Source organism: Nothobranchius furzeri, chromosome 19 (genome assembly GCF_043380555.1).
Source record: "Nothobranchius furzeri strain GRZ-AD chromosome 19, NfurGRZ-RIMD1, whole genome shotgun sequence".
Classification (NCBI taxonomy): domain Eukaryota; kingdom Metazoa; phylum Chordata; class Actinopteri; order Cyprinodontiformes; family Nothobranchiidae; genus Nothobranchius; species Nothobranchius furzeri.
In genome coordinates this window covers 3,668,555-3,691,735 of record NC_091759.1, presented here as the reverse complement: position 1 = coordinate 3,691,735, position 23,181 = coordinate 3,668,555, and the positions used below count along the sequence as shown (strand labels likewise).

The following is a 23,181-nucleotide window of genomic DNA, read 5'->3' as shown; positions in this document are numbered from 1 at the left end:
TGCTACTTAACACACTGCCAGATTTATGGTGGTTCTTTCCTCCTGAGGGAAGGATTTGAAGTTTTCTGAATTTACAGCCAGTTTCCCTCAGTTTTCTCCATGTCTGTTTCGATGACATCACTTTTGTGAAGCACGTTTGTAGTCCTGGACTTATTTTCACACAAAACCTAAAATAGCGTTCCCCCTTTGAAAATAAGCGTGTTCTTGGTATCAAAATGCTTCTTTAAAATTCACGGACATCATATGTGAAATCCATGGCACATAACAAGTGGAATTAGAAAATAGTTTTTAGCTCCGTTGACTTGCATTCATTTTTTCGATCTTCTGGGGACCCGTGGTCTGGAAGTAGATGGGCATGACTTAGGCTCCCTATGGGAAGCACAGTCTGTTTTAATGTGTCCACCATTTTTACTGCATAGCTTGTTAAATTTATTGTTCAGTAGCATTAGTAGTAGTATTGTTCAAATTTATTATTCAGTAGCATAATGACAAGAGTTTTGTTTCATTTTATTTGTCATGAATTGTCTTTATTTGTGCCTGCCAAATTTATCTCGTCTCTCATTTTTAGAATTGCAAAAATCCACACACCTGCTATTCAAATATTTTTAAGAGGAAATTTGTTGTGAGAATTTGTTTTTTGCACAGAAGCGCTATTCCCATGACTCAAAATCCCAGGACTCACTTGAGGACTTGTGCAAATGCTTTAAGCCATTTTTTAAAGGTAATTAATTAATCTCATTCAAACTTTGTTGCCAACCATGAGACTTACCCTAATTTGGACAAAATGTACATTTTTTCTTATAATATTTTGTTCATTTAAAGTTTCAGAGATACACTAATAAGGAAAAGTAATTTAAAATGTGATTTCCCAGAAGAATCTTTGTAAGTGTGAATGAACACTTACTATTTGGTTGGATCAATTCTAAAGAGCTATTTGCATGTGGACAGTGATTGTTTTAAAGGCCATTTTACATCCATCTTCATTAAATGAAGTGTTCATTTTGTTTACGAAATTTTTTTTTTCGTAACAAAATGTTTTTTGTAAATTAAACAAAAACCTAAATTAGTGATTCTGGTAATAACTAATTGATGATCGACGTCTACAAGACTATGACAAAAAATTACAGTAATAAAGATCCAATCGGAAAACGGAAAAGATGGGAGAACGGAAAAAAGAATCAATCAGCAAATGTAACAGGCTCAACCAAATGAGAAAATAACCAATCAAGTCCAGAGCCGGCCGCTGTTTGAACAAGCTACTGCTAACCACCGTCACCTTATATGGATGTCTATGCTGGGAGCAGGAGAAAATGTCTGCGGCTGGAAAGAAAATCGTTAAATGTGATGATCTGAAAAGAATTTGCTTGGTGAATAATACACATTGTAGGTTTCCCCTGGTAATGAAAGCGGTAGCAGGGGCGGTGGCGGGAGAGGACTGGATTGATAGACCCCAACTGACTGAGCGTTGCAGTGTGTAGTTTAGTGGTTTTTGTGGCGCTGCTATGGCTGATATTATCCGTGATTTGTGTTCTAGCGGTGTTCGTGTAGCCCAGCTTGGTGAAGAAGTGCAGGGAATACTCTAATATAAATACACCTGAAAACCTTAAATTTACCTCCTGGCATTATTAGAGTAACACCTTTCAGTGTTTTGATGGTATAATGCCATTTCCTGTCATGTTCACAAATGTAATTGCACATTCTACAAATTTGTTTATTATTATTGAGAGGCACAATTTCAAAGTTTCAGTGTGTAATTAAAAAAAATACAAATATAGAGTTTTATTAATCCGAAGCGTGAAAAGACTAAAACAAATACCATTTCTTGCAACATTAACACTATATCCGTATTAAAATCACCCACATTTGATGAGTATTTGAACCATACTGGCAAAAAATTCCCCATTTTTTTCTGATCTCTACATGTCCACCCTTATGGGCCATTCCCATCTGTACTGGGTCGGCCCGGGCCGGGTAGTCCCAGTCGGCCCCAGCCTGGCCCGGTTGATTCCACACATCCTTGCCTTAAGCCCATGTGGGCTGATTCTACCCACCAATCAGAGGCTTGCTCTAATGGAAGGTGTGAATTTGCTGTCAGCAGTGGGTGTGTTGGCCCTGGTCGGCCTGAAGCAGACCCCCTCAAGAAGAGGGCTGAGAATGAGCCTTGGTTGGCCCAGAAAAATACCAGGCCACCCAGATATGTAAACAACCTACGCTACCCGGTCCAGGCCGACCCGGTACAGATGGGAATGGCCCATTTTTCATTCATTGTCAAGGATCGTTTTAGTGCATGCAAATCTCTGCACTATGTGAAATTGTAATTGTGTGACTTAAGGCACCATGCAGCTACACCACCAGTTGCAGAATTTAAAAGCAACAGTCATTATTTTGCAGGTCGAAGAAAAAACATTTATAAAACTGACCTCATCTCTAAATTGGGCCAATAATGAAGGATTGTATTTTTGATATAGTTTCACTATAACTTTAAAGTAAATGAGGTGTGTGGTGTTCAAGACACCCCTTTACATTCATAACAAACACTTCAGACAATAAAAAAGCTTTTAAAGTAGCTTATTTTCCCTCATGGTCTCATTGTTTTACAGCATTTTTGTGTCGATTAGCAAAACCAAACTTCTTTTGGATTTTCTAAAGATTCTGTTTGAAAACTTTGCATTTCTTTCACGGATGTAAGATTTTTATTCAAACCAAAGGGAAAGTAACTCCCTCTCCTCCTCTTCTTCCCTCCACCCCCAAAAACATGCTTTTCTGTTTAATGATCTCTGATACAATAGAAGAATAAGGGATGAGGGACCTAAACTGAGAGGAAAACAAGGAATGACACAAATCAAGAAACATTAGGAAAAGCTAGACCAAGCCTGAAGCATTATTTCTTCATATGTTGCTCATTAATCCTCAGTTTATGAAGGAACGGGAGACTAACTACAGCAGTCCCACGGGGAGGGGAAGAGCAGCGATATCTGGAGGCAGATGGAGCGTGTGGAGAGTCGCTATCAGACCCATCCATTACTCCGACTCAATAATATGCATTTAGGAGAATTAGCTCAGAGTCATTGGGTGAAGTGGTAGAGATGTGCAGGTAATCTGCTTTTCTTCATTAGTGACATCCAGCATTGTCAGAATGAGAAAAACCTCTTTTGATTTCCTTCTAGGCTACATGAATTTTAATGCTAAGCTGGTTTCACTCCATGATCCTGCACAATGTGGAGCCGGATTTTTAACAACGAAGGGAAAGCCACGCGTAGCGAGCAAAACTCTAGAAATGGATGCAAACTGGTAGGCTCATTGTGAGGTTTATGGTACTACATAACTTGTGTTTACTGGGCAGAACAAAAAGACCAATTAAGTTATATGTCTCGTGTAATTAATTGGATTATTTCTTATCTATTACGTCCCCCAGCTCAGAGCTAGGAGTGATGGTGGTGGAGGGAGTAATGAAAACGTGTGAGGTGATAATAATAACAAAGTAATGTCGCTAAAGCAAACACAGAGAGACTAAAGGTGTTTACAATAAAACGAGAATAGCTATACAAGAAACAAAAGAGCTATATACAAAAGGGTCTAACTGAAAGCGCCAGCCCAAAGGGTGCTGGGAAAACTAACAGAAATAGTCCACTTAAAATCCTCAACAAAAAAATGGGAGCAGTCCTGATGAGCAGTGACGGTCAGACCAAGCCCGAGTCCGAAAGAATGTTCAAGGGTCGAGTTTACTAACGAAGCTAATCAAATACGAGCACACGAAGAGAAGAGAGTAGTGAGGACACCTCCGTGTCCACACTTCCCTGTACCTTCTCGTCTCCGTGCATGTGAGATCCTTTTACCAGCTGTGCTCTGATTGGAAATCACACACAGCTGGGTATCTGGAGGCAGAAGACAGGCGAGGCTGGAGCCATCTGGTGGCCGGAAAAAGGAGCGTCCGTAACATTATCACAGAGCATCTCGTTCTGCAAATTCTAATGTGTTGCAAAGTGGACGAGTTAGCATAAAGTGAAGCAAATGATAGCTTAGCTCAATGTTTAGTTGAGACTTTTTATTTCTTGCATTTCCAGTCATTCCTGCTTCTTCACAACTTAAGGAAGAACCTGTTGCCCTGAATAATGTTCTGCTGGTTTGAAACCTGTGGCTGATGCACGGATCACCATAACATCCTCCGTGCAAACTGCAGTGGTCTCTCTTTTGTGTATTATTGCATAGTTAGTACAATATTTTCATTGGCAAGATAAGATTAGATGCATCCATAGCCCAGTAACAATACTCGCACTTCCACACTTGCGCCCTTCAATTGCGCGATCCCGGCCAGGGGTGCAAGTGCGTAGGCTGAGGTGTCCTGATTCTCAAGTACGGAAGTTGATCACACCCCTTTTGCACCCTTGATCCCCATCGACGCAGACTTGGACGAAGTGTATCACCCACAGTCCATTGCTGCGGGAGAAAAGGCTCAAATTACTTTTCTTGAAAGTACGTATTTTCAGATGAAAGTCGTTCATTTTGAACGATTACTTTGATGCTCTGAATGTTTCAGACAGAGCAGCAATTAATGTAATTTTTTTTTTCAAAAAAAATTGTTTGGTTGTTCGTTTGTAAGTTGTTAATAAAGGTTTTTTAAACAAGTAGGACAGTGACCAGCATACCAGCATGCGTTGCGGTCGATAGTGTAATGCTCCCTGCCCCAGTTCGGCAATTATTTGCACACGTGTGTACCACGCACTTGAAGCCTTACCGTGCACTTCATCCAAGTGCACTAAACACAAAGCCGTAGGGCGCAGTGAATGTTGTGATTGGGCCATAGACTGTATGTATAAGATGGGCAGAGCCTCACTCATGTCAAAGGTGGGTTTCTGAAGAGCCAAATTCAAACCCAATGGGCGGTTCCCACTACCGACGTCTTGGCCGCATCATGCGTCTTGTCACTCCCATAAAATACAACGATGAGCACCAGCTGCTGCCTGTAAAAGTCTAAACTCGACCAAATGTTTTACGCTCTTGAGGATTGATTTATAGCACAGTGAAGATTTATAACACTTTCTGTTTGATCGTTTCTGCTGTGCTGGTGCTGGACAAGTCAGAAGCCGTCCTGTGACAATTATTGCCAATTTCAAATAAAAACCCTCACCAAGTGTTGGGACTAATTGTAGCTGATGGGAATGATTAGCTGTCACATTTGTCTCCAATGCGGTATTGAGGCTTTTGTGGTGTACAGGGTCTAATTGTAGCTAGTAGCAGAAGTTATGCAGCATTTTGTTGTGGCTTATAGCTAATTGTAGCTGATAGTAATGGTTCCAATCTGTGTACACAGCCTGAGGCGGAGAACGGCTGGACTGCTACGTCGAGGGAAGCGCGTACAGATGCACGAGCCCCCAAACCCCCTAGAACACAGCTTCCTGCTCTCATGCAGCTGCACATTACAACAAACACTAAAGTCACAGGGAAAAAAGTGCAACACTAATATGGTTACCAGTTTACTGTTGTATTGATTGCACGCTACAAGAGAAACAACCATAAATGTGTTTATTGCCTTTTCTGATCTTTCGAAGACTGCTGCTCTCACACGAGGCGGACTGAGACAGTTTGGTCAGTCAGAGGCTCTAAGGTCGGGATTTCAGCTTCACTGCTTCACCACAACGATCTGTAGTTTTCCACTGTGTGTGTGTGTGTGTGTGTGTCAGAGGGAGTGAGTGCAGGGAGCAGAGGAAAATCATCTGATGTTCACCACACCCAGTCAGAAATCATCATTCACACACACGATGCGAGTGCCAGGGCTGGTCTAGGCGTGGGTCCTAGCAGACATAAATTGCTTTATTTTAAGAGAGAGAGAGAGAGAGAGAGAGAGAGAGAGAGAGAGAGAGAGAGAGAGAGAGAGAGGGAGAGAGGGAGAGAGAGAGAGAGAGAGAGAGAGAGAGAGAGAGAGAGAGAGAGAGAGAGAGAGAGAGAGAGAGAGAGAGAGAGAGAGAGAGAAAATATGGAAGATTTTGCAATCCCCTAAATTATTCTTGTTATATTACATAAAATAAGAGACACATGCAGGTTTTAATGATTACTGTGGTCCTACTTGATGCTTGTACAATGTCGATATTTAAAAGCTACAGCGAGCTTTTGATTGTTGAGGAGACGAGGGTCCCAGATGTCGAAGAACAGCGGTGAGAGATCACTCGGGATTTTAAAGCCTCCAGAGGTATCAAATCTGCAAAACCTTAATTTTTTAATATATCTTTTAAGTTTTGAAGGAACACTTTTAAAAGTTTCTCTGTCTGCACAATGTAATGAAAGAAAGTCCCTGACATGATGGAGATGGGGATCTACGGAGTTGTCTGTATCTGCTTGATGCGTTGCAGCTAATGCTTCGTTAGCTAACGTTTTCACATGCTGTTATCCACAGAATAAAAAAGTTACTAGTTTTACTCATGAAGTTCCTTTTGCCGTTAAACTGTCGTAGGTATGAATGTGTTGAGTTCAAGTCTGTGGCTGCGTCTAAATCCAGGGGCGTCTTTTTGGACTGAACAGGGATTTTTGCTCTGGTCGTAATGGCGGATGAAGCGGGGGAGGGTTACAGTTTTAAATGTCAGCAGTACAAAGTAAAGAGTGTTGTTGTTGGACTTATAGATTTTCATGGTTCTTGAAATATCTGTAGTCAAAAATAATACTAAATATACTAGTTGGCAGGACGGGTCCCATAAGATCTTCGTAGATCTATTCCCACTAAGTTCAGTTTTAACTTTTGGTACAATCCGTCATGGTTGCTAGGCAACAGGACCTAAGCTGAGGTAAAAGCAGTCTGGTCTGATTGGTCAATGTAGGACCCGACCTACATGGACCAAGTAGACCGGGTCCTCACAAGAAGGCTACCCCTGAATTAGGGCTGGACAATAATTCAATAACGATAAATATCAATCAATATGCATGTGGTTCAATAGAAATGAAATGGATCAATAAAAACTTCAACAAGTTTCCTTTTTCTGTTATAACCTATTGGGTGGCATCATACTAGTCATTGCTTACACCCAACATTCAAACACAGATCCATGCATACTCCGTCACCAAGCCCTCTCCTCTCAAACCTGACCAGACAGCAGTGTGAGCTAAACTAGGTGTTGCAGCAAGGAGAGGTGGAAGAACTTGTCCCAAAAAGAGGTCGCATTACTTCACCAGTGTGGCAAAATTTTCATTCTTACAAGTCTGACAAAAACAAACAACGGTGGTCTGGTAATGCAACTAACTAGTTTTATCATAAAGTCCGGGTTTCCCCCAGCGCTTTATAAGCCTAGCAGCCCGCCAGGCTTTGCTTGCCCACCCGCCAGGCTAAGCGTCATGCCCCGCCCCCCTCCCCGACTCCACCGTGTCCGCTGACACGAACGGTGCAACGAAACTAGAGCCCTCCATCAGCTGATGCAAAACAACAGTGCCCCCACCCCCCACCCCCCACCCCCACAGAGGAGCCCTGCGGGACGGAGCGCTACCGGCCGAAGCCGCCGGGCTTAACTCATTTTATGGGGGAAACCCTGATAAAGTAATGGCCTAAGATGGTTAAGTCTGCACTTAACATATATCTATGAGCCTTTTTTTCTATATCGTCCAGCCCTACCTGGATTCTGGACACCACTTTTAGTAGTTTTAGGGCAGCGGTGTCTCAGGAGCAAGAGTGGGTTGTCCGGTAACTGGAAGGTTCAAACTTTGCTGGTTGGTGGTGGTCGGAGGGACTGGTGGTGCCAGTGGTCGGCAGCCTCGCTTCCGGCAGCCTAGCTTCCTAGGGCAGCTGTGGCTACATTGTAGCTCATCACCGTGTGTGTGTGTGTGTGTGTGTGTGTGTGTGTGTGTTGTGAAGAGCCTTGGGCGGTTGTAGAACCCTAGAAGGCGCTCTACAAATGCAGGACATTTACCATCCTGACAGCTTCAGTTGAACCAAAATGAAACACAACTTCCTCTAAAAGCTCTTCAAAATTAGAGCCCTGTGCGAAACCCCAGCTTGAATAGTTTAAATGAAACAAAAGTAAATAAAATCGAGCTAATCATATTTGAAGATCATCAACTTGGCCCAAAGAGCTGAAAACGACACAGGAATTAAAATCTGCTAAAAGGCATAAAAATATAAAATAAAATACAGAATCAAAGTTAAAAGACAAAAAGAAATTGAATAATTAAAAACAAATAAAAGCCATATCTAAAAATACAACCATGAAAGCTGCACTCCAGTAAAACTACTCGTAGGCCAGATCATTGATCTCCATTTAATAAAGCAACCGACTGAATGCTGGATGCATCTTGTTTTCGTCCTGCAGACTAGAACTACATATTTGTGCATTTATTATGTTGTAATTGTATTCTATGTGTAACATTATGAATGCTCCTGTTAAAAATTTGATTATTAATAATGACTGTGGCGAAAATGATGCAACTAAACAAAGAAATGCCTCTGACTTTACTATTTGTGCATGTGAGCACGTTTGTGTATTTTAAACACATTTTCTTTACTTCGAGGATTTTTTTTTTTTTTTTCAAAATAATCATGCTAAAAATCTTCCATCTGCATCCAACAGCCTTTCCTGAACTCCTCTTCAGCAGAAGTGTGTGTCTGATTGTCTGGAGCTTCAACTGTTGCTATCAGTAAATAACAATAGGCATTTTCCAGAGAGACGCTCGTATTTCTGCACACGCCGTTTCTCCTCCAGATGGATCATCAAATATGCATTATTCCCTCAAAGACACACATTCACCATCTTTTTCTGCCTCCTGTCACATTGCGTTGATCTAAAAGTGATCAGTTTCGGCGTCTATCGGGCGCCTTTTTGTTTTTTTGTAGCATGTTTACAATAAAAAACACAGACATATGATGAGCCATCGGGTTTAACGTGTTTACAGCTGAATACGAAGCGGGCGACCACAAATAAACACGCAAACTCTCGCAGATAAACCCACGCAGAATGTCTCTGTCACGACTGTTGTGAAGCGCGCGACCACAATTGTTCTCTCTCGGAACAAAAGGGAGATTCTGGTTTAACATAAAACACATGGGTTGTTGTTTGATGGCTCTGTAAAGTGATTATAAGGAATGAAGGGGGAAAGGGGTGGGGGTGGGGGGGTGTTGGAGAACAAAACAGGAAATAAGAACAGAAGGAAAAATGCTATTGATGACGTTAGCTTAAATAGTAAAAAAGTGAGAATCGAAGAGGGTAGACAGCTGATAAAAGAGAAAGGAGGGAGAAAAGTGGAACACAAGAAAAGACTGGAGGCCGAGAAGGAGAAACGGGAAGAGACGAGCTCGTAAAGGAATGAAAGGCAACCAGAGAAAGATGCGGGGAAGAAGAATTCGGAGCGCTGAAGGGGATAAATCGGCGTCTACGGCCTCGCTCATCCATCTCTCTGATACGCGGTGTTTGGCTTGATGTGGTTGTGTGTGTTGGATCGTGCGCTCCCCTCTTCTGCCTCCCTCCCATGCCTCCCTGCGCCTCACCCTCCTCGCCCTCGCCGGCTCGAGTCTCTCTGATATGGTTTTTGTTTTAGATGTGGTCACGTGCCGGAGATTCTCATGGATGGTTTCCATAACGATTAAAAGAAATCACCCAACATGTTTGAGATACGACATCCATCTCAACCCCCCCCCCGGAAAACCTCTCTCAGCTGAGATCTTTTCTCATTTGTTGTCTGCTTTGCTTTGAAGAGGTTTGTGGTTGAGGGTCGTCAGATTTGAGCTTTCACAGACGTTCGTAAATTGAATTAAAGTTAATCTGTGAACATTATATACAAAACATGGTGTTTTATTATTGTTATTATTTTTATTGACCTTTTTGACATTTTGTCAAATACTTTCCTCATTTATGCTTAACTGAATATCTGTTAATTAGAATTTTCCATCCTTGTTGTGTTTGTAGAGATGGTGAGGAAGAAGAATCCCCCTATCCGGAGTGTGGGAGGTGAGGAGGAGGAGGAAGAAGAGGGGAAGAAGCCAACAGGAGAGGAAGAAGAGGAAGGAGAGGAGGAGGAGAGAGTTGGAGCGGAGGCCGATAGAATAAACCGACCATCCGAACCGGAGTCCTCGGAACGGATCCTAGGAGATGAAGAGGAGGAGGAGGAGGCAGAGAGCGTCTCCTCTTTCGCCTCCCCTTCATCTGCCAGCGATCGCTACAGTAACGAGGAGAGAGGGGGGAGGCCCGAAGGGGGGAGGGCAAGACAAGCTGAGAGACCCGAGTCCGAGCCAGATGATGGCGAGGAGGGAGAGAGGAGGCTGAGAGACAGAGGGGAGGCGACCCACCTCACCCCTCCACTCTCCTCAGGCCCCCAACTCCTTCCAAGACGGGAAGGAAAGGGGAAGTCAACAAACGACACCCCTCCTCTATCATCCAGCCCCTCTCCAAAACTCCAGGACTTCAAGTGCAATGTGTGTGGTTACGGTTACTACGGCAACGACCCCACCGACCTGGTGAAGCACTTTAGGAAGTATCACCTGGGTCTGCACAACCGCACGAGGCAGGACGCGGCGCTCGACACGCAGATCCTGGCCCTTCACAACATGGCTCCCCAACACACCAACCTGGGTAGAAACCACCTAAAGCTTTTCTCCATCAGAATGTCTCATCCACACACATTCATAGCCACGCATTCCAGATGCACTACTTAGTCACTGAGTTCAGTTTATTATTCCGATTAGTTTTTTATGCAAGGAAACCCAGCAGATTGCATCGAGTCACTGACCTGTTTTGTCATTGACTTTAAAGCAGTCCCAATACCAAGCAAGCATGTAGTGACAATAGAGAGGAAAACTCCCCTTTAACAGGAAGAAACCTCCAGCAGAACCTGAGAAGCAGTTTTTCACGACCAGCTCCGGGTTTGAGACGACAGAACAGATGCACAAAAAAAGAAATGGGTTCACTAGTAGTAGTGCTTTCTGTTATTTCTGATTTTAATCTGTCACTGAGTTTTTCCTGCAGGCCGAACATGAAAAATAGTCTCCTACATCTATCTCCTGCTTTAGCTTCTGATAGAAAATAGACGGTGAAACTCTAGGATTAGAAAATCCTGAGAGCTCTACGTCACGCTGTCACTTAACATTCATGGATTCACCCATGTTGACTCGCGACGGGGAAGGCTGTTTTTTGTTTTAGCATCCAGGAAACCGCAGAGCACGGTTTGGCTAGTAGAAGCTAACAATTAGCATTAGCAGAACGGCAGAACTCCTCCAGACTTGTGTTATTTGTGAAGATAGAACATCCATATTGCAAGTCAGTGGTAGAGTTGCATTGCTGTTGGCCAGTCCGAGGCGAGATGTCCAAATATCAGGAAATAAGAATTCAGATCCTTTTGTCTGAATCTCTGCTCTGCCGTGACTCACTTAACGTTCCTGAAACAGGCGCTCCTGAGCTTTTTACCCGAGAATACAACTTACAAAGCATTCATTGCTACAAGAGACCACTACAAATGTATTGATTAAACAAGTTAAGCACACTTTTAAGGAAAGGAGAAGGTTAATTTCAGGATAGGGAGAATGTTCACTGGATGGCAGTAGTATTCCAGCTGATGGCTCCCTCCAGGAAGGTATGAGTGCTCAGCAGAAAGTCAGACCTGGAGGAGTTTCTCTGGAGAAGAAAAAAACACATTAATTTAACAGCTGAAGTAACAGGAAATAATGCAACTGAAGAGTTGTGGTAGAAGAAAGTAGCAGTGTGGAAAGTGGTCAGTATGTACTCCAGCAACAATTGGGGTTGTATATTTTATTTTTTTAAAATAACTTAACAAAAACTAAGCTCACATTACTTTTGGAGTTCAGTGAGATAAAGAACAATTTCTGCTCTTTAGGAGAAGTACGACTAAATGCTAGGTGTCAGATTTTTGTCCTGCAGACTTATCGCTACTAAATGTGAGGGAGTTGCATCCTTAATTTCTATCCTGTCTTCTGTAATTCAAAGGTGCTCAAAGTTTCATGAAATGAGACACATCACGATTCAGGTATGATCTGGAGTTACTTCTCCAATGGCTCCATCTAGAGACATAAAAAAGCATTACACCGTAAGCCCGTCTCCGTGCTTCCGTGGTTACGGCTGGAAGCAACGCGTCTCATTCACGAATGCACATTTGTAACCGGCCAAAAGAGGGAGAAAATATTCTCACAATATGCTGTTATAAATTTAGAGATTTCAAAGGCTTATTTGTTCATTAAAGGAGTCGCCAGTTCGTCATCAGTCCAAAGCCGGGCGTACACTGTGCGACTTTTTCACTTTTTTGAGCCGATTTTCCAGTTGTGCGAGAATCCACGACATCGGGGCGAGTTTTGCGCCGAGCGGTCGTGTAGTGTACGGGGGTTACGAGAGGCGATTAACACCACGTGACCAGCTGCCGATCAGCAGTCGTGAGGTCGCACGGACTTCTGGTGTGTTTAATATTTCGCTCGTCCCTCGTGAGGGTATCGCACTGTTGAAGCGGCGCTGCGAGCAGCTGCGACCCAAAAAGTATCGGAACCGCTCACGGCGCATGCGCAATCCTGCATCAACGCCGGTCGCTCGCTATTTCCCTAATCACACACGCTGTTCGTTTTTGTTTCTACGCGTTTTTTTTACTCACAAAGATTGTCAAGAAAGCGTGTTTGTTGTGTTCATGTCAAATTAAACTGATCACAAAACACAGATTTACTTTATTTCGTTTTCCTCATCCAACCCCCATAAATCCCTGTGTGTCCTGCAGCACTCCCGAAGGACAACAGGCAAAACACGACAAAGTCTGACGTGTTGTGTAAAAACTGCTATTTTTAGCACATTTTTAGGGCCGACGTGTTGCTACCAGACGTACAGTGTGAGCAGTCAGGTCGCATCCGAGAACTGGGTCGTACAGTGTGAGCACATGACTCGTGAGATCTGCTCTGCGAGGAAGTCGTACAGTTTGAGCTGAAGCTGAACGCTGCGAGTGAAAAAGTCGCACAGTGTACGCCCGGCTTAGGAAAGTCCTCCAACGCTTGCGCACCCTCTGCTTTTGGCTAATGCTGAACGGCGTTCATTTCAAATTGCACGGGGCACTACAGGACGGGGGCGGAATTAGCCCAAAAAAATGTTGACGTATTGCCTGCATTATCCCAGTACATGGTCAGACTATCTCTGTTACGAATTTCTAACGAGTCATACGTAATTCTTGACGAGAGATAAACTCTGGATTGCTGCTTTATGGACTCTTGGTTCACTGGGCTGCAGAAATCCTACTGGGACTTTGTATAGTGTTTCTATGCTTCTGTTCACATGCAAGGCCATGAGGTGCCTTTTTAAAATGATGTTTGTACTTTTATCATAGAAACAATAAGTCAACAAGCTCCAGATTAGCTGCAAACACAGTTTACTGGTTGTTTGATCTGAGCGATTTCCTTCCCGTCAGATGTCACTTGTCCTCAGCTTGTCTTTGCTCCGAGCACCTTGACCCTTCTTTATGTGTTTCCACCCTTCTTGTGTTTCAGACTTGCTGGAAGGACAGGGGCAGAGAAGTCAAACCAAAGACTTGGGGAAAACCAGAGGCGATGCACAGAGTCAGCAGCAGAGGACGATTATGATGAATGGCACATACGACGTACAGGTGAGTAAATCGTATGCAGAGACTTTTATCACCTGTCTGAGTGTCCATAATGAAGATTTTCTTGTTGATTTAATCAGTTTTCGTTATAAACTGTGCTTTATAAGCAACACGGAAATAAATGTATGAGGTGAGGCTCACAACGGGGGAAATTATTTACTGGCTCCAGCGATTTGTTACATTGGGAGTGTGTTATTTAAATAGTGAGCGTTGTAAAATTTTATAGACTGACAGATGGATTGACACAGACAGACAGGTGGGACACCTGGCAGATGGGCTTTTACGTGTCTGCACATACACATCATCTGCTTCCTCAATCCCTCACACACACAAAGACGCATCAAATGCAAATTTGCGCTTTGCAAATTTTTAATTTCATAAGGATTGTATGGGGGAAACTAGAAGGAATAGCATTTCTAAAAAAAAATCCAATATAGGATAATAATGGAAATGTTGGACATTAAAAAGTTGCAGTAATTTTCACTCGTATGGTCGTCTGTCATTTGTAGTTTAAAAATGTTGATTTTTGTTGTTTTCTGCCGCGTTTAAAATCAGAGGGGTCCTAATCATGGAAATCAACAGCTGTACACTTGGGCAGGAGAAAAACACTTAACTTTGATTTGCTGTGCTGGCAAATAATAACCATGCAAACCGTCAACAAAAACTTCTAAAATATATTTTCTTGAAACCGCACACAGATCTTTGTAGACTTCCTGTGAATACCGTTTACCGGTAAATCTACTTTAGCAAAAAACATTAACAGTTTGTTTTCTTCTAAGTTTGTACCTGGAATAGTGTTTTCTCTGTAACTTTTCTCCGCTAACATTAATATATTTGTCCTGTTAGTTCACTCTTGCTTTTTTTCAAATGCTGCCGTACTTGCTGTACACCCAAGGCCAAATCCTGACTGGTGGCAGTCCGTGCTTGTAAAATCAAATCTTAGAATTCCCACATTTTTGTCTGTCTGCCTTCCTCCTGAGGATTGACAAGTTCTTATTATGATGAGTCTGGTGACTTTCCGGGACACAATTTTGCCATTTAGTCATGATACAAATCTCATGTCATGTTGTTTAGTCATGTTGTAAATGCCTTTGGCCATCACCAAACTGCTCTTGGGTGGTTGCGGAGTTCCTCTTGGATGATGTCTAGTTACCATTCCTTTTTTATGATCTAGCTGGATGCAGGACTCACTGTATGTCCCAAATAATCAGAAGAGATATTCATCAGAGAAAATGACTATATCCTTGTTCTTAGCAGTCCAATCCTAGAAATCTTTCACGCTTCCGGTTGATTTGTATTTCTGCCAAGTCATACCTTTGCAGATTTCAATTAAATTTTACTTGGTCAGGGACGAGACATAAAACAATGTAACATGTTAGAAAAAAAGATTGTCTTTAACCACAGGCAAATTAGCAAACCCAGTTTGTGGTCAGGCCTTTATTAATGTATACTTTTTTTGGGGGGGTACAAAAAGCCGTTAATCTATTTATAGACTAACCCAAGGTTTAGTACTTTATTTCGACCTTTTAGTATCAACTTTCTAATTGAGTTGCACACCAATGTCACTGTTTTGATCTACTACTACCACCACCACTACTACTATTATTGCTACTACACTTTTAAAATTAGGGTTAAGTTTTCTCTAAGCTTATGAAGATAGTTTTATCAATATCATTAGCAGTGTTATGTCGAAAAGTCAGACCCTGAATTTCAGGCCAATATTTTTTAAATAACTTCACATCTCAAGACACAGGTATTGTGTTTACATTGGTCACTTTGTTTGTTCACAATTGGTACAAACTGTTTAAAGCTCAAAATAAAGTGGCAGTTAAAGTTGGACGAGGAGTACATTGAATAAAACTGTTCCCTGATGTTTAATCTCAGATAGACTTTGCTTCTTTGCTGCCCTTCTTCAAAAACCAACACATCTTTTTGTTCTCAAAAGTATAATGTTAAGGGCATCTAAACAAATGTTGGAGCCCTTATAAGGTCTAAACTTTATATTTTCATCTTACAAAAAGAAGATATTTGAAAAGAAAAGGTGCTATTACTGTTCCAACTATGCCCTCCTAGCGCATCCATCTAATAGCAGTGCCTCTTGCTGGAATCAAGAAGTGGCGATTCTGAACGAAAACGTTCCTGACTCAGAAATAAAAAAAGATTTGCTGCAGCAGCACGAAGCTCCAGATTCTGAATTCGAACATACGTTCATGTTAAATACGGAAGCTGCACAGCCATGCAGTTATGAGCCAGCAGCAAGAGTTGATGGGAACAGGATAAACGGGGATAATTCATTTAAATGGTGAAAGAAGAGCTGTTGAAGCATGGGAACTTCAAAATGCACACAGACTTGGAAACACTAACTAGTAGGAGCATTTTTTATTTAAATATATTTAGACAAAAACTAGTCCCGAATGACATCAAACACGTTTCCATAAAAATAATTTTTGTTCCTTAATTTCGGAGTTTCTAAAGTAATAAAATCATAATTGCTGCTATTTTCCAACTCCAAGTACACCGCTATGTTGGCTTCCTGTTTACTAAATGCGAGCATGGCATTGGTCTAAAACGATCACGTGAGAGCCGCTTTACTACTTTGTCATTACGCTCAAAAGAAAGTAGTCCCACATTCAAACAGCGATGAGAATAAAAACTGTTGGTTATCTAGTTATCTGAAAACCTTGAAGGGAAACCAAAGTAACTTTTTGACCTTTAATTATGTTTTTCTATCATTAAAGATGCATTTTAACAACCTCCACATTATGATTAATAATTTGCCTGTTATGTACACAGAGACTACTTCAGCTTATAAGTGTCTGAGTCAAGGATGAGAAATTTGCAAACTAAAGTTGTGCATTAAAAAAACACGCAAATGGGATAGTTTACTGAAACGTTGAGAGGAGAGGTCAAGGAGTTTGATTTAAAGCAGCAGTCTGCGAGAAACTCATGTGCATGAGTTGAAAGGATACTCGCAGACATACCGAGTCTGAAAAAGGAAAATCCAGTGGGCTTAAATCGTCATCACGAAGAAAAAAGTGAAAGTTTATATCTATAAAAAAACTTTGAATGAAAGGGATCTCTATTCTCTCCATCTTTCACTCAGTTTTACTCCCTCCTGCCCACGTTCGGAAAATTCCATGTTGTCATTAGCTAAGACACAAATCCCTGTCAACCAATGAAATCCTGAAAAAAAAAAAGTGCACAGGGAATGATAGAAAAAAAGGAGTAAGAGACAGATAGAGATGAAGGTGGAAAGGGGAGACGGTATTGAAAGAAGCAGACAGGGAAGCTGTAGTTCTAATCGACTGTTAGGGAGTCTAATAAAACTGCTGTCAGACATATTTAACTGGATTTTCTCTCTGTGTGCCTCTTATTACTCTTTTTGTCTCCGTTTTCACTGTTTTGACTTGTTTTTTTCCCCTCACTTTTCAGGCTTTATTTAATCTTTTCCGTAACTACTCAATAATCTTTTCATTCATCTCTCTTATCTTTCTTTCTGTTTCTGGATTTAAACACTTTGCCTCAGTTAGTTCTATTTGTCCTTTGCATCTTTGATCCCACCATATTCATTTCTGCTCAGTTAAACGATTAAAGTTTGGGTCTACTAATGGGCTGGGCAGAGTAAAGCGGCTCTTTTAGCTTCACCCCACAGTCTCCTTGTAGATTTTATACTATCATTCTTATATTTAGTGTTATTTACCATATTTTTATTACGATAGGTATATATCTACATTGTAAATATTTTCCAAACATGGTTTGACAAGTAAACAACAAACAAATTACACAATTGCCACTTGGAGTAAAATATATACAAATTAGGGATGTAAGATAACAAAATGCACTGAAAAATTGCAATTTTTGTTATGATGATGAATTGATCCTTAAAGTGGTATATCATTTTTAAAATCAGATTTACATGAAAACATATATTTTTGTTTTTGGGTGCATTTCAAACTCCAGCTGCTAGGTGGCAGCAGTTTACCAACTTTACTCTGGTTAAACGAATTCTTGCGAATTGGAAGTGTCTGTCCTCTATGTCTAATAAAATTCATAAAAATTGCAAATATCGTCTAGCTTTTAGTGTCACGCTAAATCGTATCGTCTCACCTGTATTCTGACAAATGTAGTATTGCCTAGCCCATGCCATACCAACTTTATTTGTATAGCACTTTAAACACCTGTTGGACCCTTTCGAGTGTGCCGGGCTCCCCTTAGCTCCACCGTAATTCGAACCCTCATTTTAAGTGTTTTGAGTTATTTTCCCCATTGATACGTTGCCTATTAATGAAAAAGTATCCAAGTATTTTTTTTTTTTTTTAATTTGGGAATTGGTATGAAGGATTGAAATTTGGAAATATGCTGAGAAAATATCTAATCTCAACTAATTAGTCTTAAAGAGCAAGTCACCCCCAAATCTACTTTTTTTTGCTGATAAACTAAATAAACGAGTGTCTAATCGTGCTGCAGACACGTGTAGTCAGTAATCTGGCACTTCAGTGTATTTTAGTTAAAATTTAAATTTTCAGCCTAAAACTGTCAGTGTTGCACCGTTGTCAGGTAAAAACTCTGCACTGTATTTGAATTTAAATCTGCCGCCGCTATTGGCTAAGAGGTATGCCATGATGTAAACTGGTACATCATGATGTCACAATGCTGTTGTGAGCCTGTGTGTGTGTGTGTGTGTGTGTGTGTGTGTGTGTTTGTTAGTAGCTCCGCCCTCCCGGTCTGCCAGGCAATGGCATTTTTTGCATTTTTCAAACATGAAGTGGGAGTGGAGTAAGACTCTGGTAGGGGGTGACTTGCTCTTTAAAGAAAATCCTTTCAGCAACTCCAAGAGTTTTCTAAAAACCTAATAAATGTTCATATTTTTTTATGTCTTCTAATCTTTGACACATTTTATGTTGTTTTTTCCCATTCTTAAACCAGGTGACGTTGGGCGGCACTCTAATAGGAATTGGTCGCAAAACTTCCGATTGCCAAGGGAACACTAAGTACTTCCGCTGCAAATTCTGTAACTTTACCTACATGGGCAGTAACTCCTTGGAACTTGAACAGCACTTCCTGTCCTCGCACCCCAACAAAGTCAAAAGTCCACCCTCCACTCCACTGCTTGCTGTTAATGACTTACACGACAGCCAGTCGCAGGGAAGAAGTCAAACCTTGGACATGGCCGACCGGGTGGCAGTGCGAGCTGAAGACAACTCCTTGGTTGGGTACTTCATCCCGGTCAGGGCGGGTTCAGAGTCATCGGGTTGGGCGGGTGAAGCTGGCCGAGGAGCTGTTCAGGCCCATTACTGGTGTAAATTCTGTAGCTGGAGTTGCGAGGGGTCGGGCGGTTCATCAAAGCTTTTGGAGCACTATGAACAAAGACACAGGTCGGGTGCAGGTGGCGCTATAAGCCCCAACAGTTTGGCTCTTGTTGGAATGGAAAGGGAGACGGATAAAGGCGTGAGAAGAAATGGAGGAGAGCATGTGGCATCCAGACAGCGTAAAGACCAGTCCAACCCATTCACCAGCAGCCAAGGTAGCATGACTCGAATGGACACCACCAACCAATCTGCCCGTTGTTACATTTCCACTAACTTTCCTGTTTCCAGGAGACTCAAACAGCAGCGACCCTGAAGCAGTCGTCACCAGCTATAACTGTCAGCTGTGTGATTTCCGTTACTCCATGGCGCACAGTGCCGATGTGATCATCGTAGCTCCGTTGCTGCTGCACTACCAGCACAACCACTCCATCCACCGTTGCTGCATCCAGCATTGTGCGTACTGTCCTCAGGGCCTCTGTCAGCCACAGAAACACCTGGGGGAGGTGAGATTCGTTCCCATGTGAAATGTTGTTTGGGTGCTTTCTTGGTAATTAGTTGGGAAAATACTCACAGCAATGAAAATAAAATTAGAATAAATGAACGATTGTGAAGTTAATTGTCCCAATTTACTGCTTGGTTAAAATTCCCTTGCTTCTCCTAATCTACCCAAGCACACTCCCTGCCCTCCTTTTTGCCAGCTGCCAAACAGCGCTGTTGCAGCTGCTAAAAATGCAAAAACAAATAAATAAAACAATTGTTAATATTTTAGGGTTTTATTAATAATGCACAATTATTCTGGGACTTCCCCTTTTTTGATGTGCTTCAAATTTGTCGTATAGCCCCCCCCCCCGTTTTCCACTAATCACTAAAGCATCCGAACACAGAAGCAGATGTTTCACTAAGCTCGTCTCGTTGGTCCCGATAGGTGTCCCACCCGTTTGCTTGTCGGAGGTCCACCTGCCCTAAATGCTGCTCAAAGTTCCCCCAGCAGGACTCCAAACCCACCACCTCACCGAGCGTGACCTCTCCTAACCCGAGAGGCGACCCCGGTGTGATTTCTGGTTCGACCTTTCACCCCTCCAACCCTTCACATCCTGTTGTCTCACAAGGTACTTAAAGCTGAGCCTCGGCTGCTTTTCCGGTCCATTCCTTCTGTTCCTGATCCTGATTGCTCATGCTCCTCCAGGCGTCACCCACTTGTGCGACCAGTGCGCATTTGCAACCTCCGACATCGACGTTTTGCTGCAACACTACGAGAGCTGTCACACCCTGATCAACCTGAAGGGGGCTGCCCCTCGAGTCAAGGCCGAGGAGGACGTTGGGGGAGGCAAAGAGGGAGGCAGAGGAGCAGGGGAGAGACAGCACTCATGTACAAAGTGTAACTTCATGACGGAGGTGGAAGAAGATCTTTTTAGACACTACAGGTGAGCACAAAGTTTTAAAATTCTGTAAATGCTTTTTTAATAGAAAATCTTGTTTGACTTTATTTAGTTTTTTTTATGATCGAATCAACAACAACAAAAAACTACTGCCTCACATATGACAAACTTAACCCAGAGAAGTTGTGTTTTTCTTAAAGTTTGTGTTTAAATAATGAAAAACTAGGAGCTTGAAATTTTTTTAATTTTATTTTTTAAGTGATATTGCTATTTTTTAGACTTCATGATCCAGGAAATGTGGAAAATTTAGACGCCAAACATCGAAGAGAATGCTGGCACGGACGTGAGTTGGCAGCACAGGCAGGTTGTTGGTTTGAATCCCAGCTACGGTCTTAGTGAGTGGCGTCAGCTTGTGTGGATTTTCTCTGGGTTCTCCGGTTTCCTCTCACAGACTAAAAACATCCATGTTAGGACATTTGGAGACTCTAAATCGTCCCCTAGGTGTGGGTGAGTGTGAACGTTTGTCTTTCTGTGTCCCTGTGATGGACTGGAGATGTCTCCCACCTGATGACTGCTGGCATTAGGTACCAGCTTCCTGTGACCCTAGTGAGGAAAAGTGGTTAAGAAAATGAGTGAATGAACATTTAGAGACCCAAACCACTTTAAATATGACTTCCATGTTTTTGAGTGGATAAAACCCTTCAGTAGCATCCTGCATTCTTTGTTTTCTAAGCATTTAGTGAACATTCAGTTGTTAATGTTTGGTTATTATATGTAAACCAATAAAAATACATCGATCTCTGATTAGCGGATAATAAAATCATTTTTGCATAAACGTTGGTGGGGTCCATTTAGATGAGCCGTTTTTTTCTTCAACATCCTGGTTAAAATGGACCCAACTCCAAAGTAGGTGAGACTTACAAGGTCCTTTCCTTTAAAATCAGTAAGCAGAGTCTCACATAAAGATTGCAACATGACGGCTGTTTACTTTTTAAACTCATCTCTAATCAGGGTATCCGCGGCTCCTTAAAAAGTCTTAAATTTGCTTTTCCAAATTTAAGGCCTTAAAAATCCTTAAAAATGACAAATAATCCTTAAATACAGTTTCCAAAGTTCTTAAATTAACAAAGACCCAATAATCAAGATTATTTTATTTCTATAAAATTTTTGTGAGTTTCTAGTTGGTGTTCATTTTTTGTGTATGATGGTTGGTGTAAGCGGAACCGTACACATTCAGTTGGTTGTGAAAGGGGGCTATTTTTAGATGAGCACATTAGCTGGTTAAGCTAGTGGGAGCTTGCGCCATGGGGAAGTGCAAGTTTAATGGTAACTGGATGGTTAATCCCACGTTCATGACGTGGTTAGCACCGTTTCCAGGCAATAGCTGGAAATTATAGCTTAAATTTAATTTTAAAAATAGCTTAAATTTGGTCAAAGTGGCCTTAAAAAAGGTCTTAAAAAGTCTTAAATTTGGCTCCCTTAAACCTGCAGATACCCTGTTTAAAATCAGTAAGCAGAGTCTCACATAAAGATTGCAACATGACGGCTGTTTACTTTTTAAACTCATCTCTAATGGAGGTAAAGTTGAGTCAGAAATCTCAATGCAGCAATGAGCTTCGCGGGCTTGGTGTATCGAGTCCAAATGCAAATTAGCTTCATTTTATCTGGCAGTCTTAATTCACTTCAGTCCCTAATTTATGTCAGCTTTCAGTGTAGCCAGCCCCTTCTCACACCGTGAACATGCATCTGGATAATCCAGCAGTCTAATTCTGCAGATTAGAAAATAATTTGAAAGCTTTCATCATGGGAGTCACAATATACATGTGGAAAAATAAGGGTTGATCTAAACGTCATTTTACTACTCTGGATTGCAGATTTAAAAGTCAAACCTTTCTCCCTTTGAACATTGGATTGACAAAAGTACCCTAGCATGAGCACAAATATGTGAATGACTTTAAAAAAAGGACATTATCTGAGGGCGAAAACATAAAACAGGGACGAAAGAATCATTAGACTTGAGGAGGAAAAACACTGAAAGGGAGGATAAGAAGGCAAGAAGGAAAAGCGGGCGACTACGCAGAGTCAGACGGGGATTTTAACAGCCCAGTCGCATCCTCAACGAAATCTAAGCTGTGAGTCTCGGAGCTCAGATGAAATAAAAGTGAAATAAAGCCAGAAAGTTCCATAGTACCAGTAAAATCAATCAAAAGCTAAAAGGATTCCAAAGTTTTTAGACAACAAAATTCAGGATTTAATTATGGAGAGCTCAGAACAAAGGACCAGGGTTGTAATGGAGAAAAATGTCACCATGTGAAAGAATCCCATCGATCTGTAATAACTTTCATCACAGAAACACGCTTACCCCTGTATGGGGTTTTTGTTCAGAGACATTTCATTGTATAATTACAGTGGAGTGTGTTAACAATCTTAAATTAGGTGTTTTCTGTACAAATATGTACCAACAAGGAAAATGGTATTTTTCATAGGTGTTTAGTCATCATTGGCAGTGAATGAGTTGAAGCCGTCATTAGGATGTTTTTACTGTGTTGGCGTCGGAACGAGCCCCCGCACCTCGAGAACAAACATCCCAGCTCTAAAGCCGATCTTCATCCGCGTACGTCACACGTCACGTGATCAGCAAGCAGAAAATCTACGTGTTAGGAGATCGTTTTGGGCCGCTGCTGTAAAAAAAAAGTGAGGCGCGAACCGTAAAAGTTTCTGACGATGACAATTCAGCAACGGATTATGAAAGAACGGATAACGCTTGAAACGCGCAAAATCTTCCTGATGTAAGAGGTGAGTCTCCGCTTTGTTTTGTTTATTTTGGCGTCAACATCATTCTAGCGTGCAACTTTCTGTGACTCTTAAAAAAAACTGTAAAAATGCTGAGAAACGCTGGCAGCGAAGGGCTTTTCTGATCAGGAAACGGCTGGCAGTGAATG

The 23,181-nt window shown here is 41.8% G+C and overlaps 1 protein-coding gene across 1 annotated transcript in view; it reads left to right on the top strand.

The window, feature by feature from the left end:
* The window catches only part of trps1 (trichorhinophalangeal syndrome I), a 137,903-nt gene that overhangs the window by 42,796 nt on the left and 71,926 nt on the right, over positions 1-23,181 (top strand). The window contains exons 2-7 of the mRNA XM_070547454.1: positions 9,879-10,541; positions 13,439-13,554; positions 18,478-19,075; positions 19,149-19,363; positions 19,786-19,969; positions 20,047-20,284. Of these exons, the coding sequence (XP_070403555.1) occupies positions 9,879-10,541; positions 13,439-13,554; positions 18,478-19,075; positions 19,149-19,363; positions 19,786-19,969; positions 20,047-20,284 (2,014 nt within the window). The remainder of the gene's footprint in view (positions 1-9,878; positions 10,542-13,438; positions 13,555-18,477; positions 19,076-19,148; positions 19,364-19,785; positions 19,970-20,046; positions 20,285-23,181) is intronic.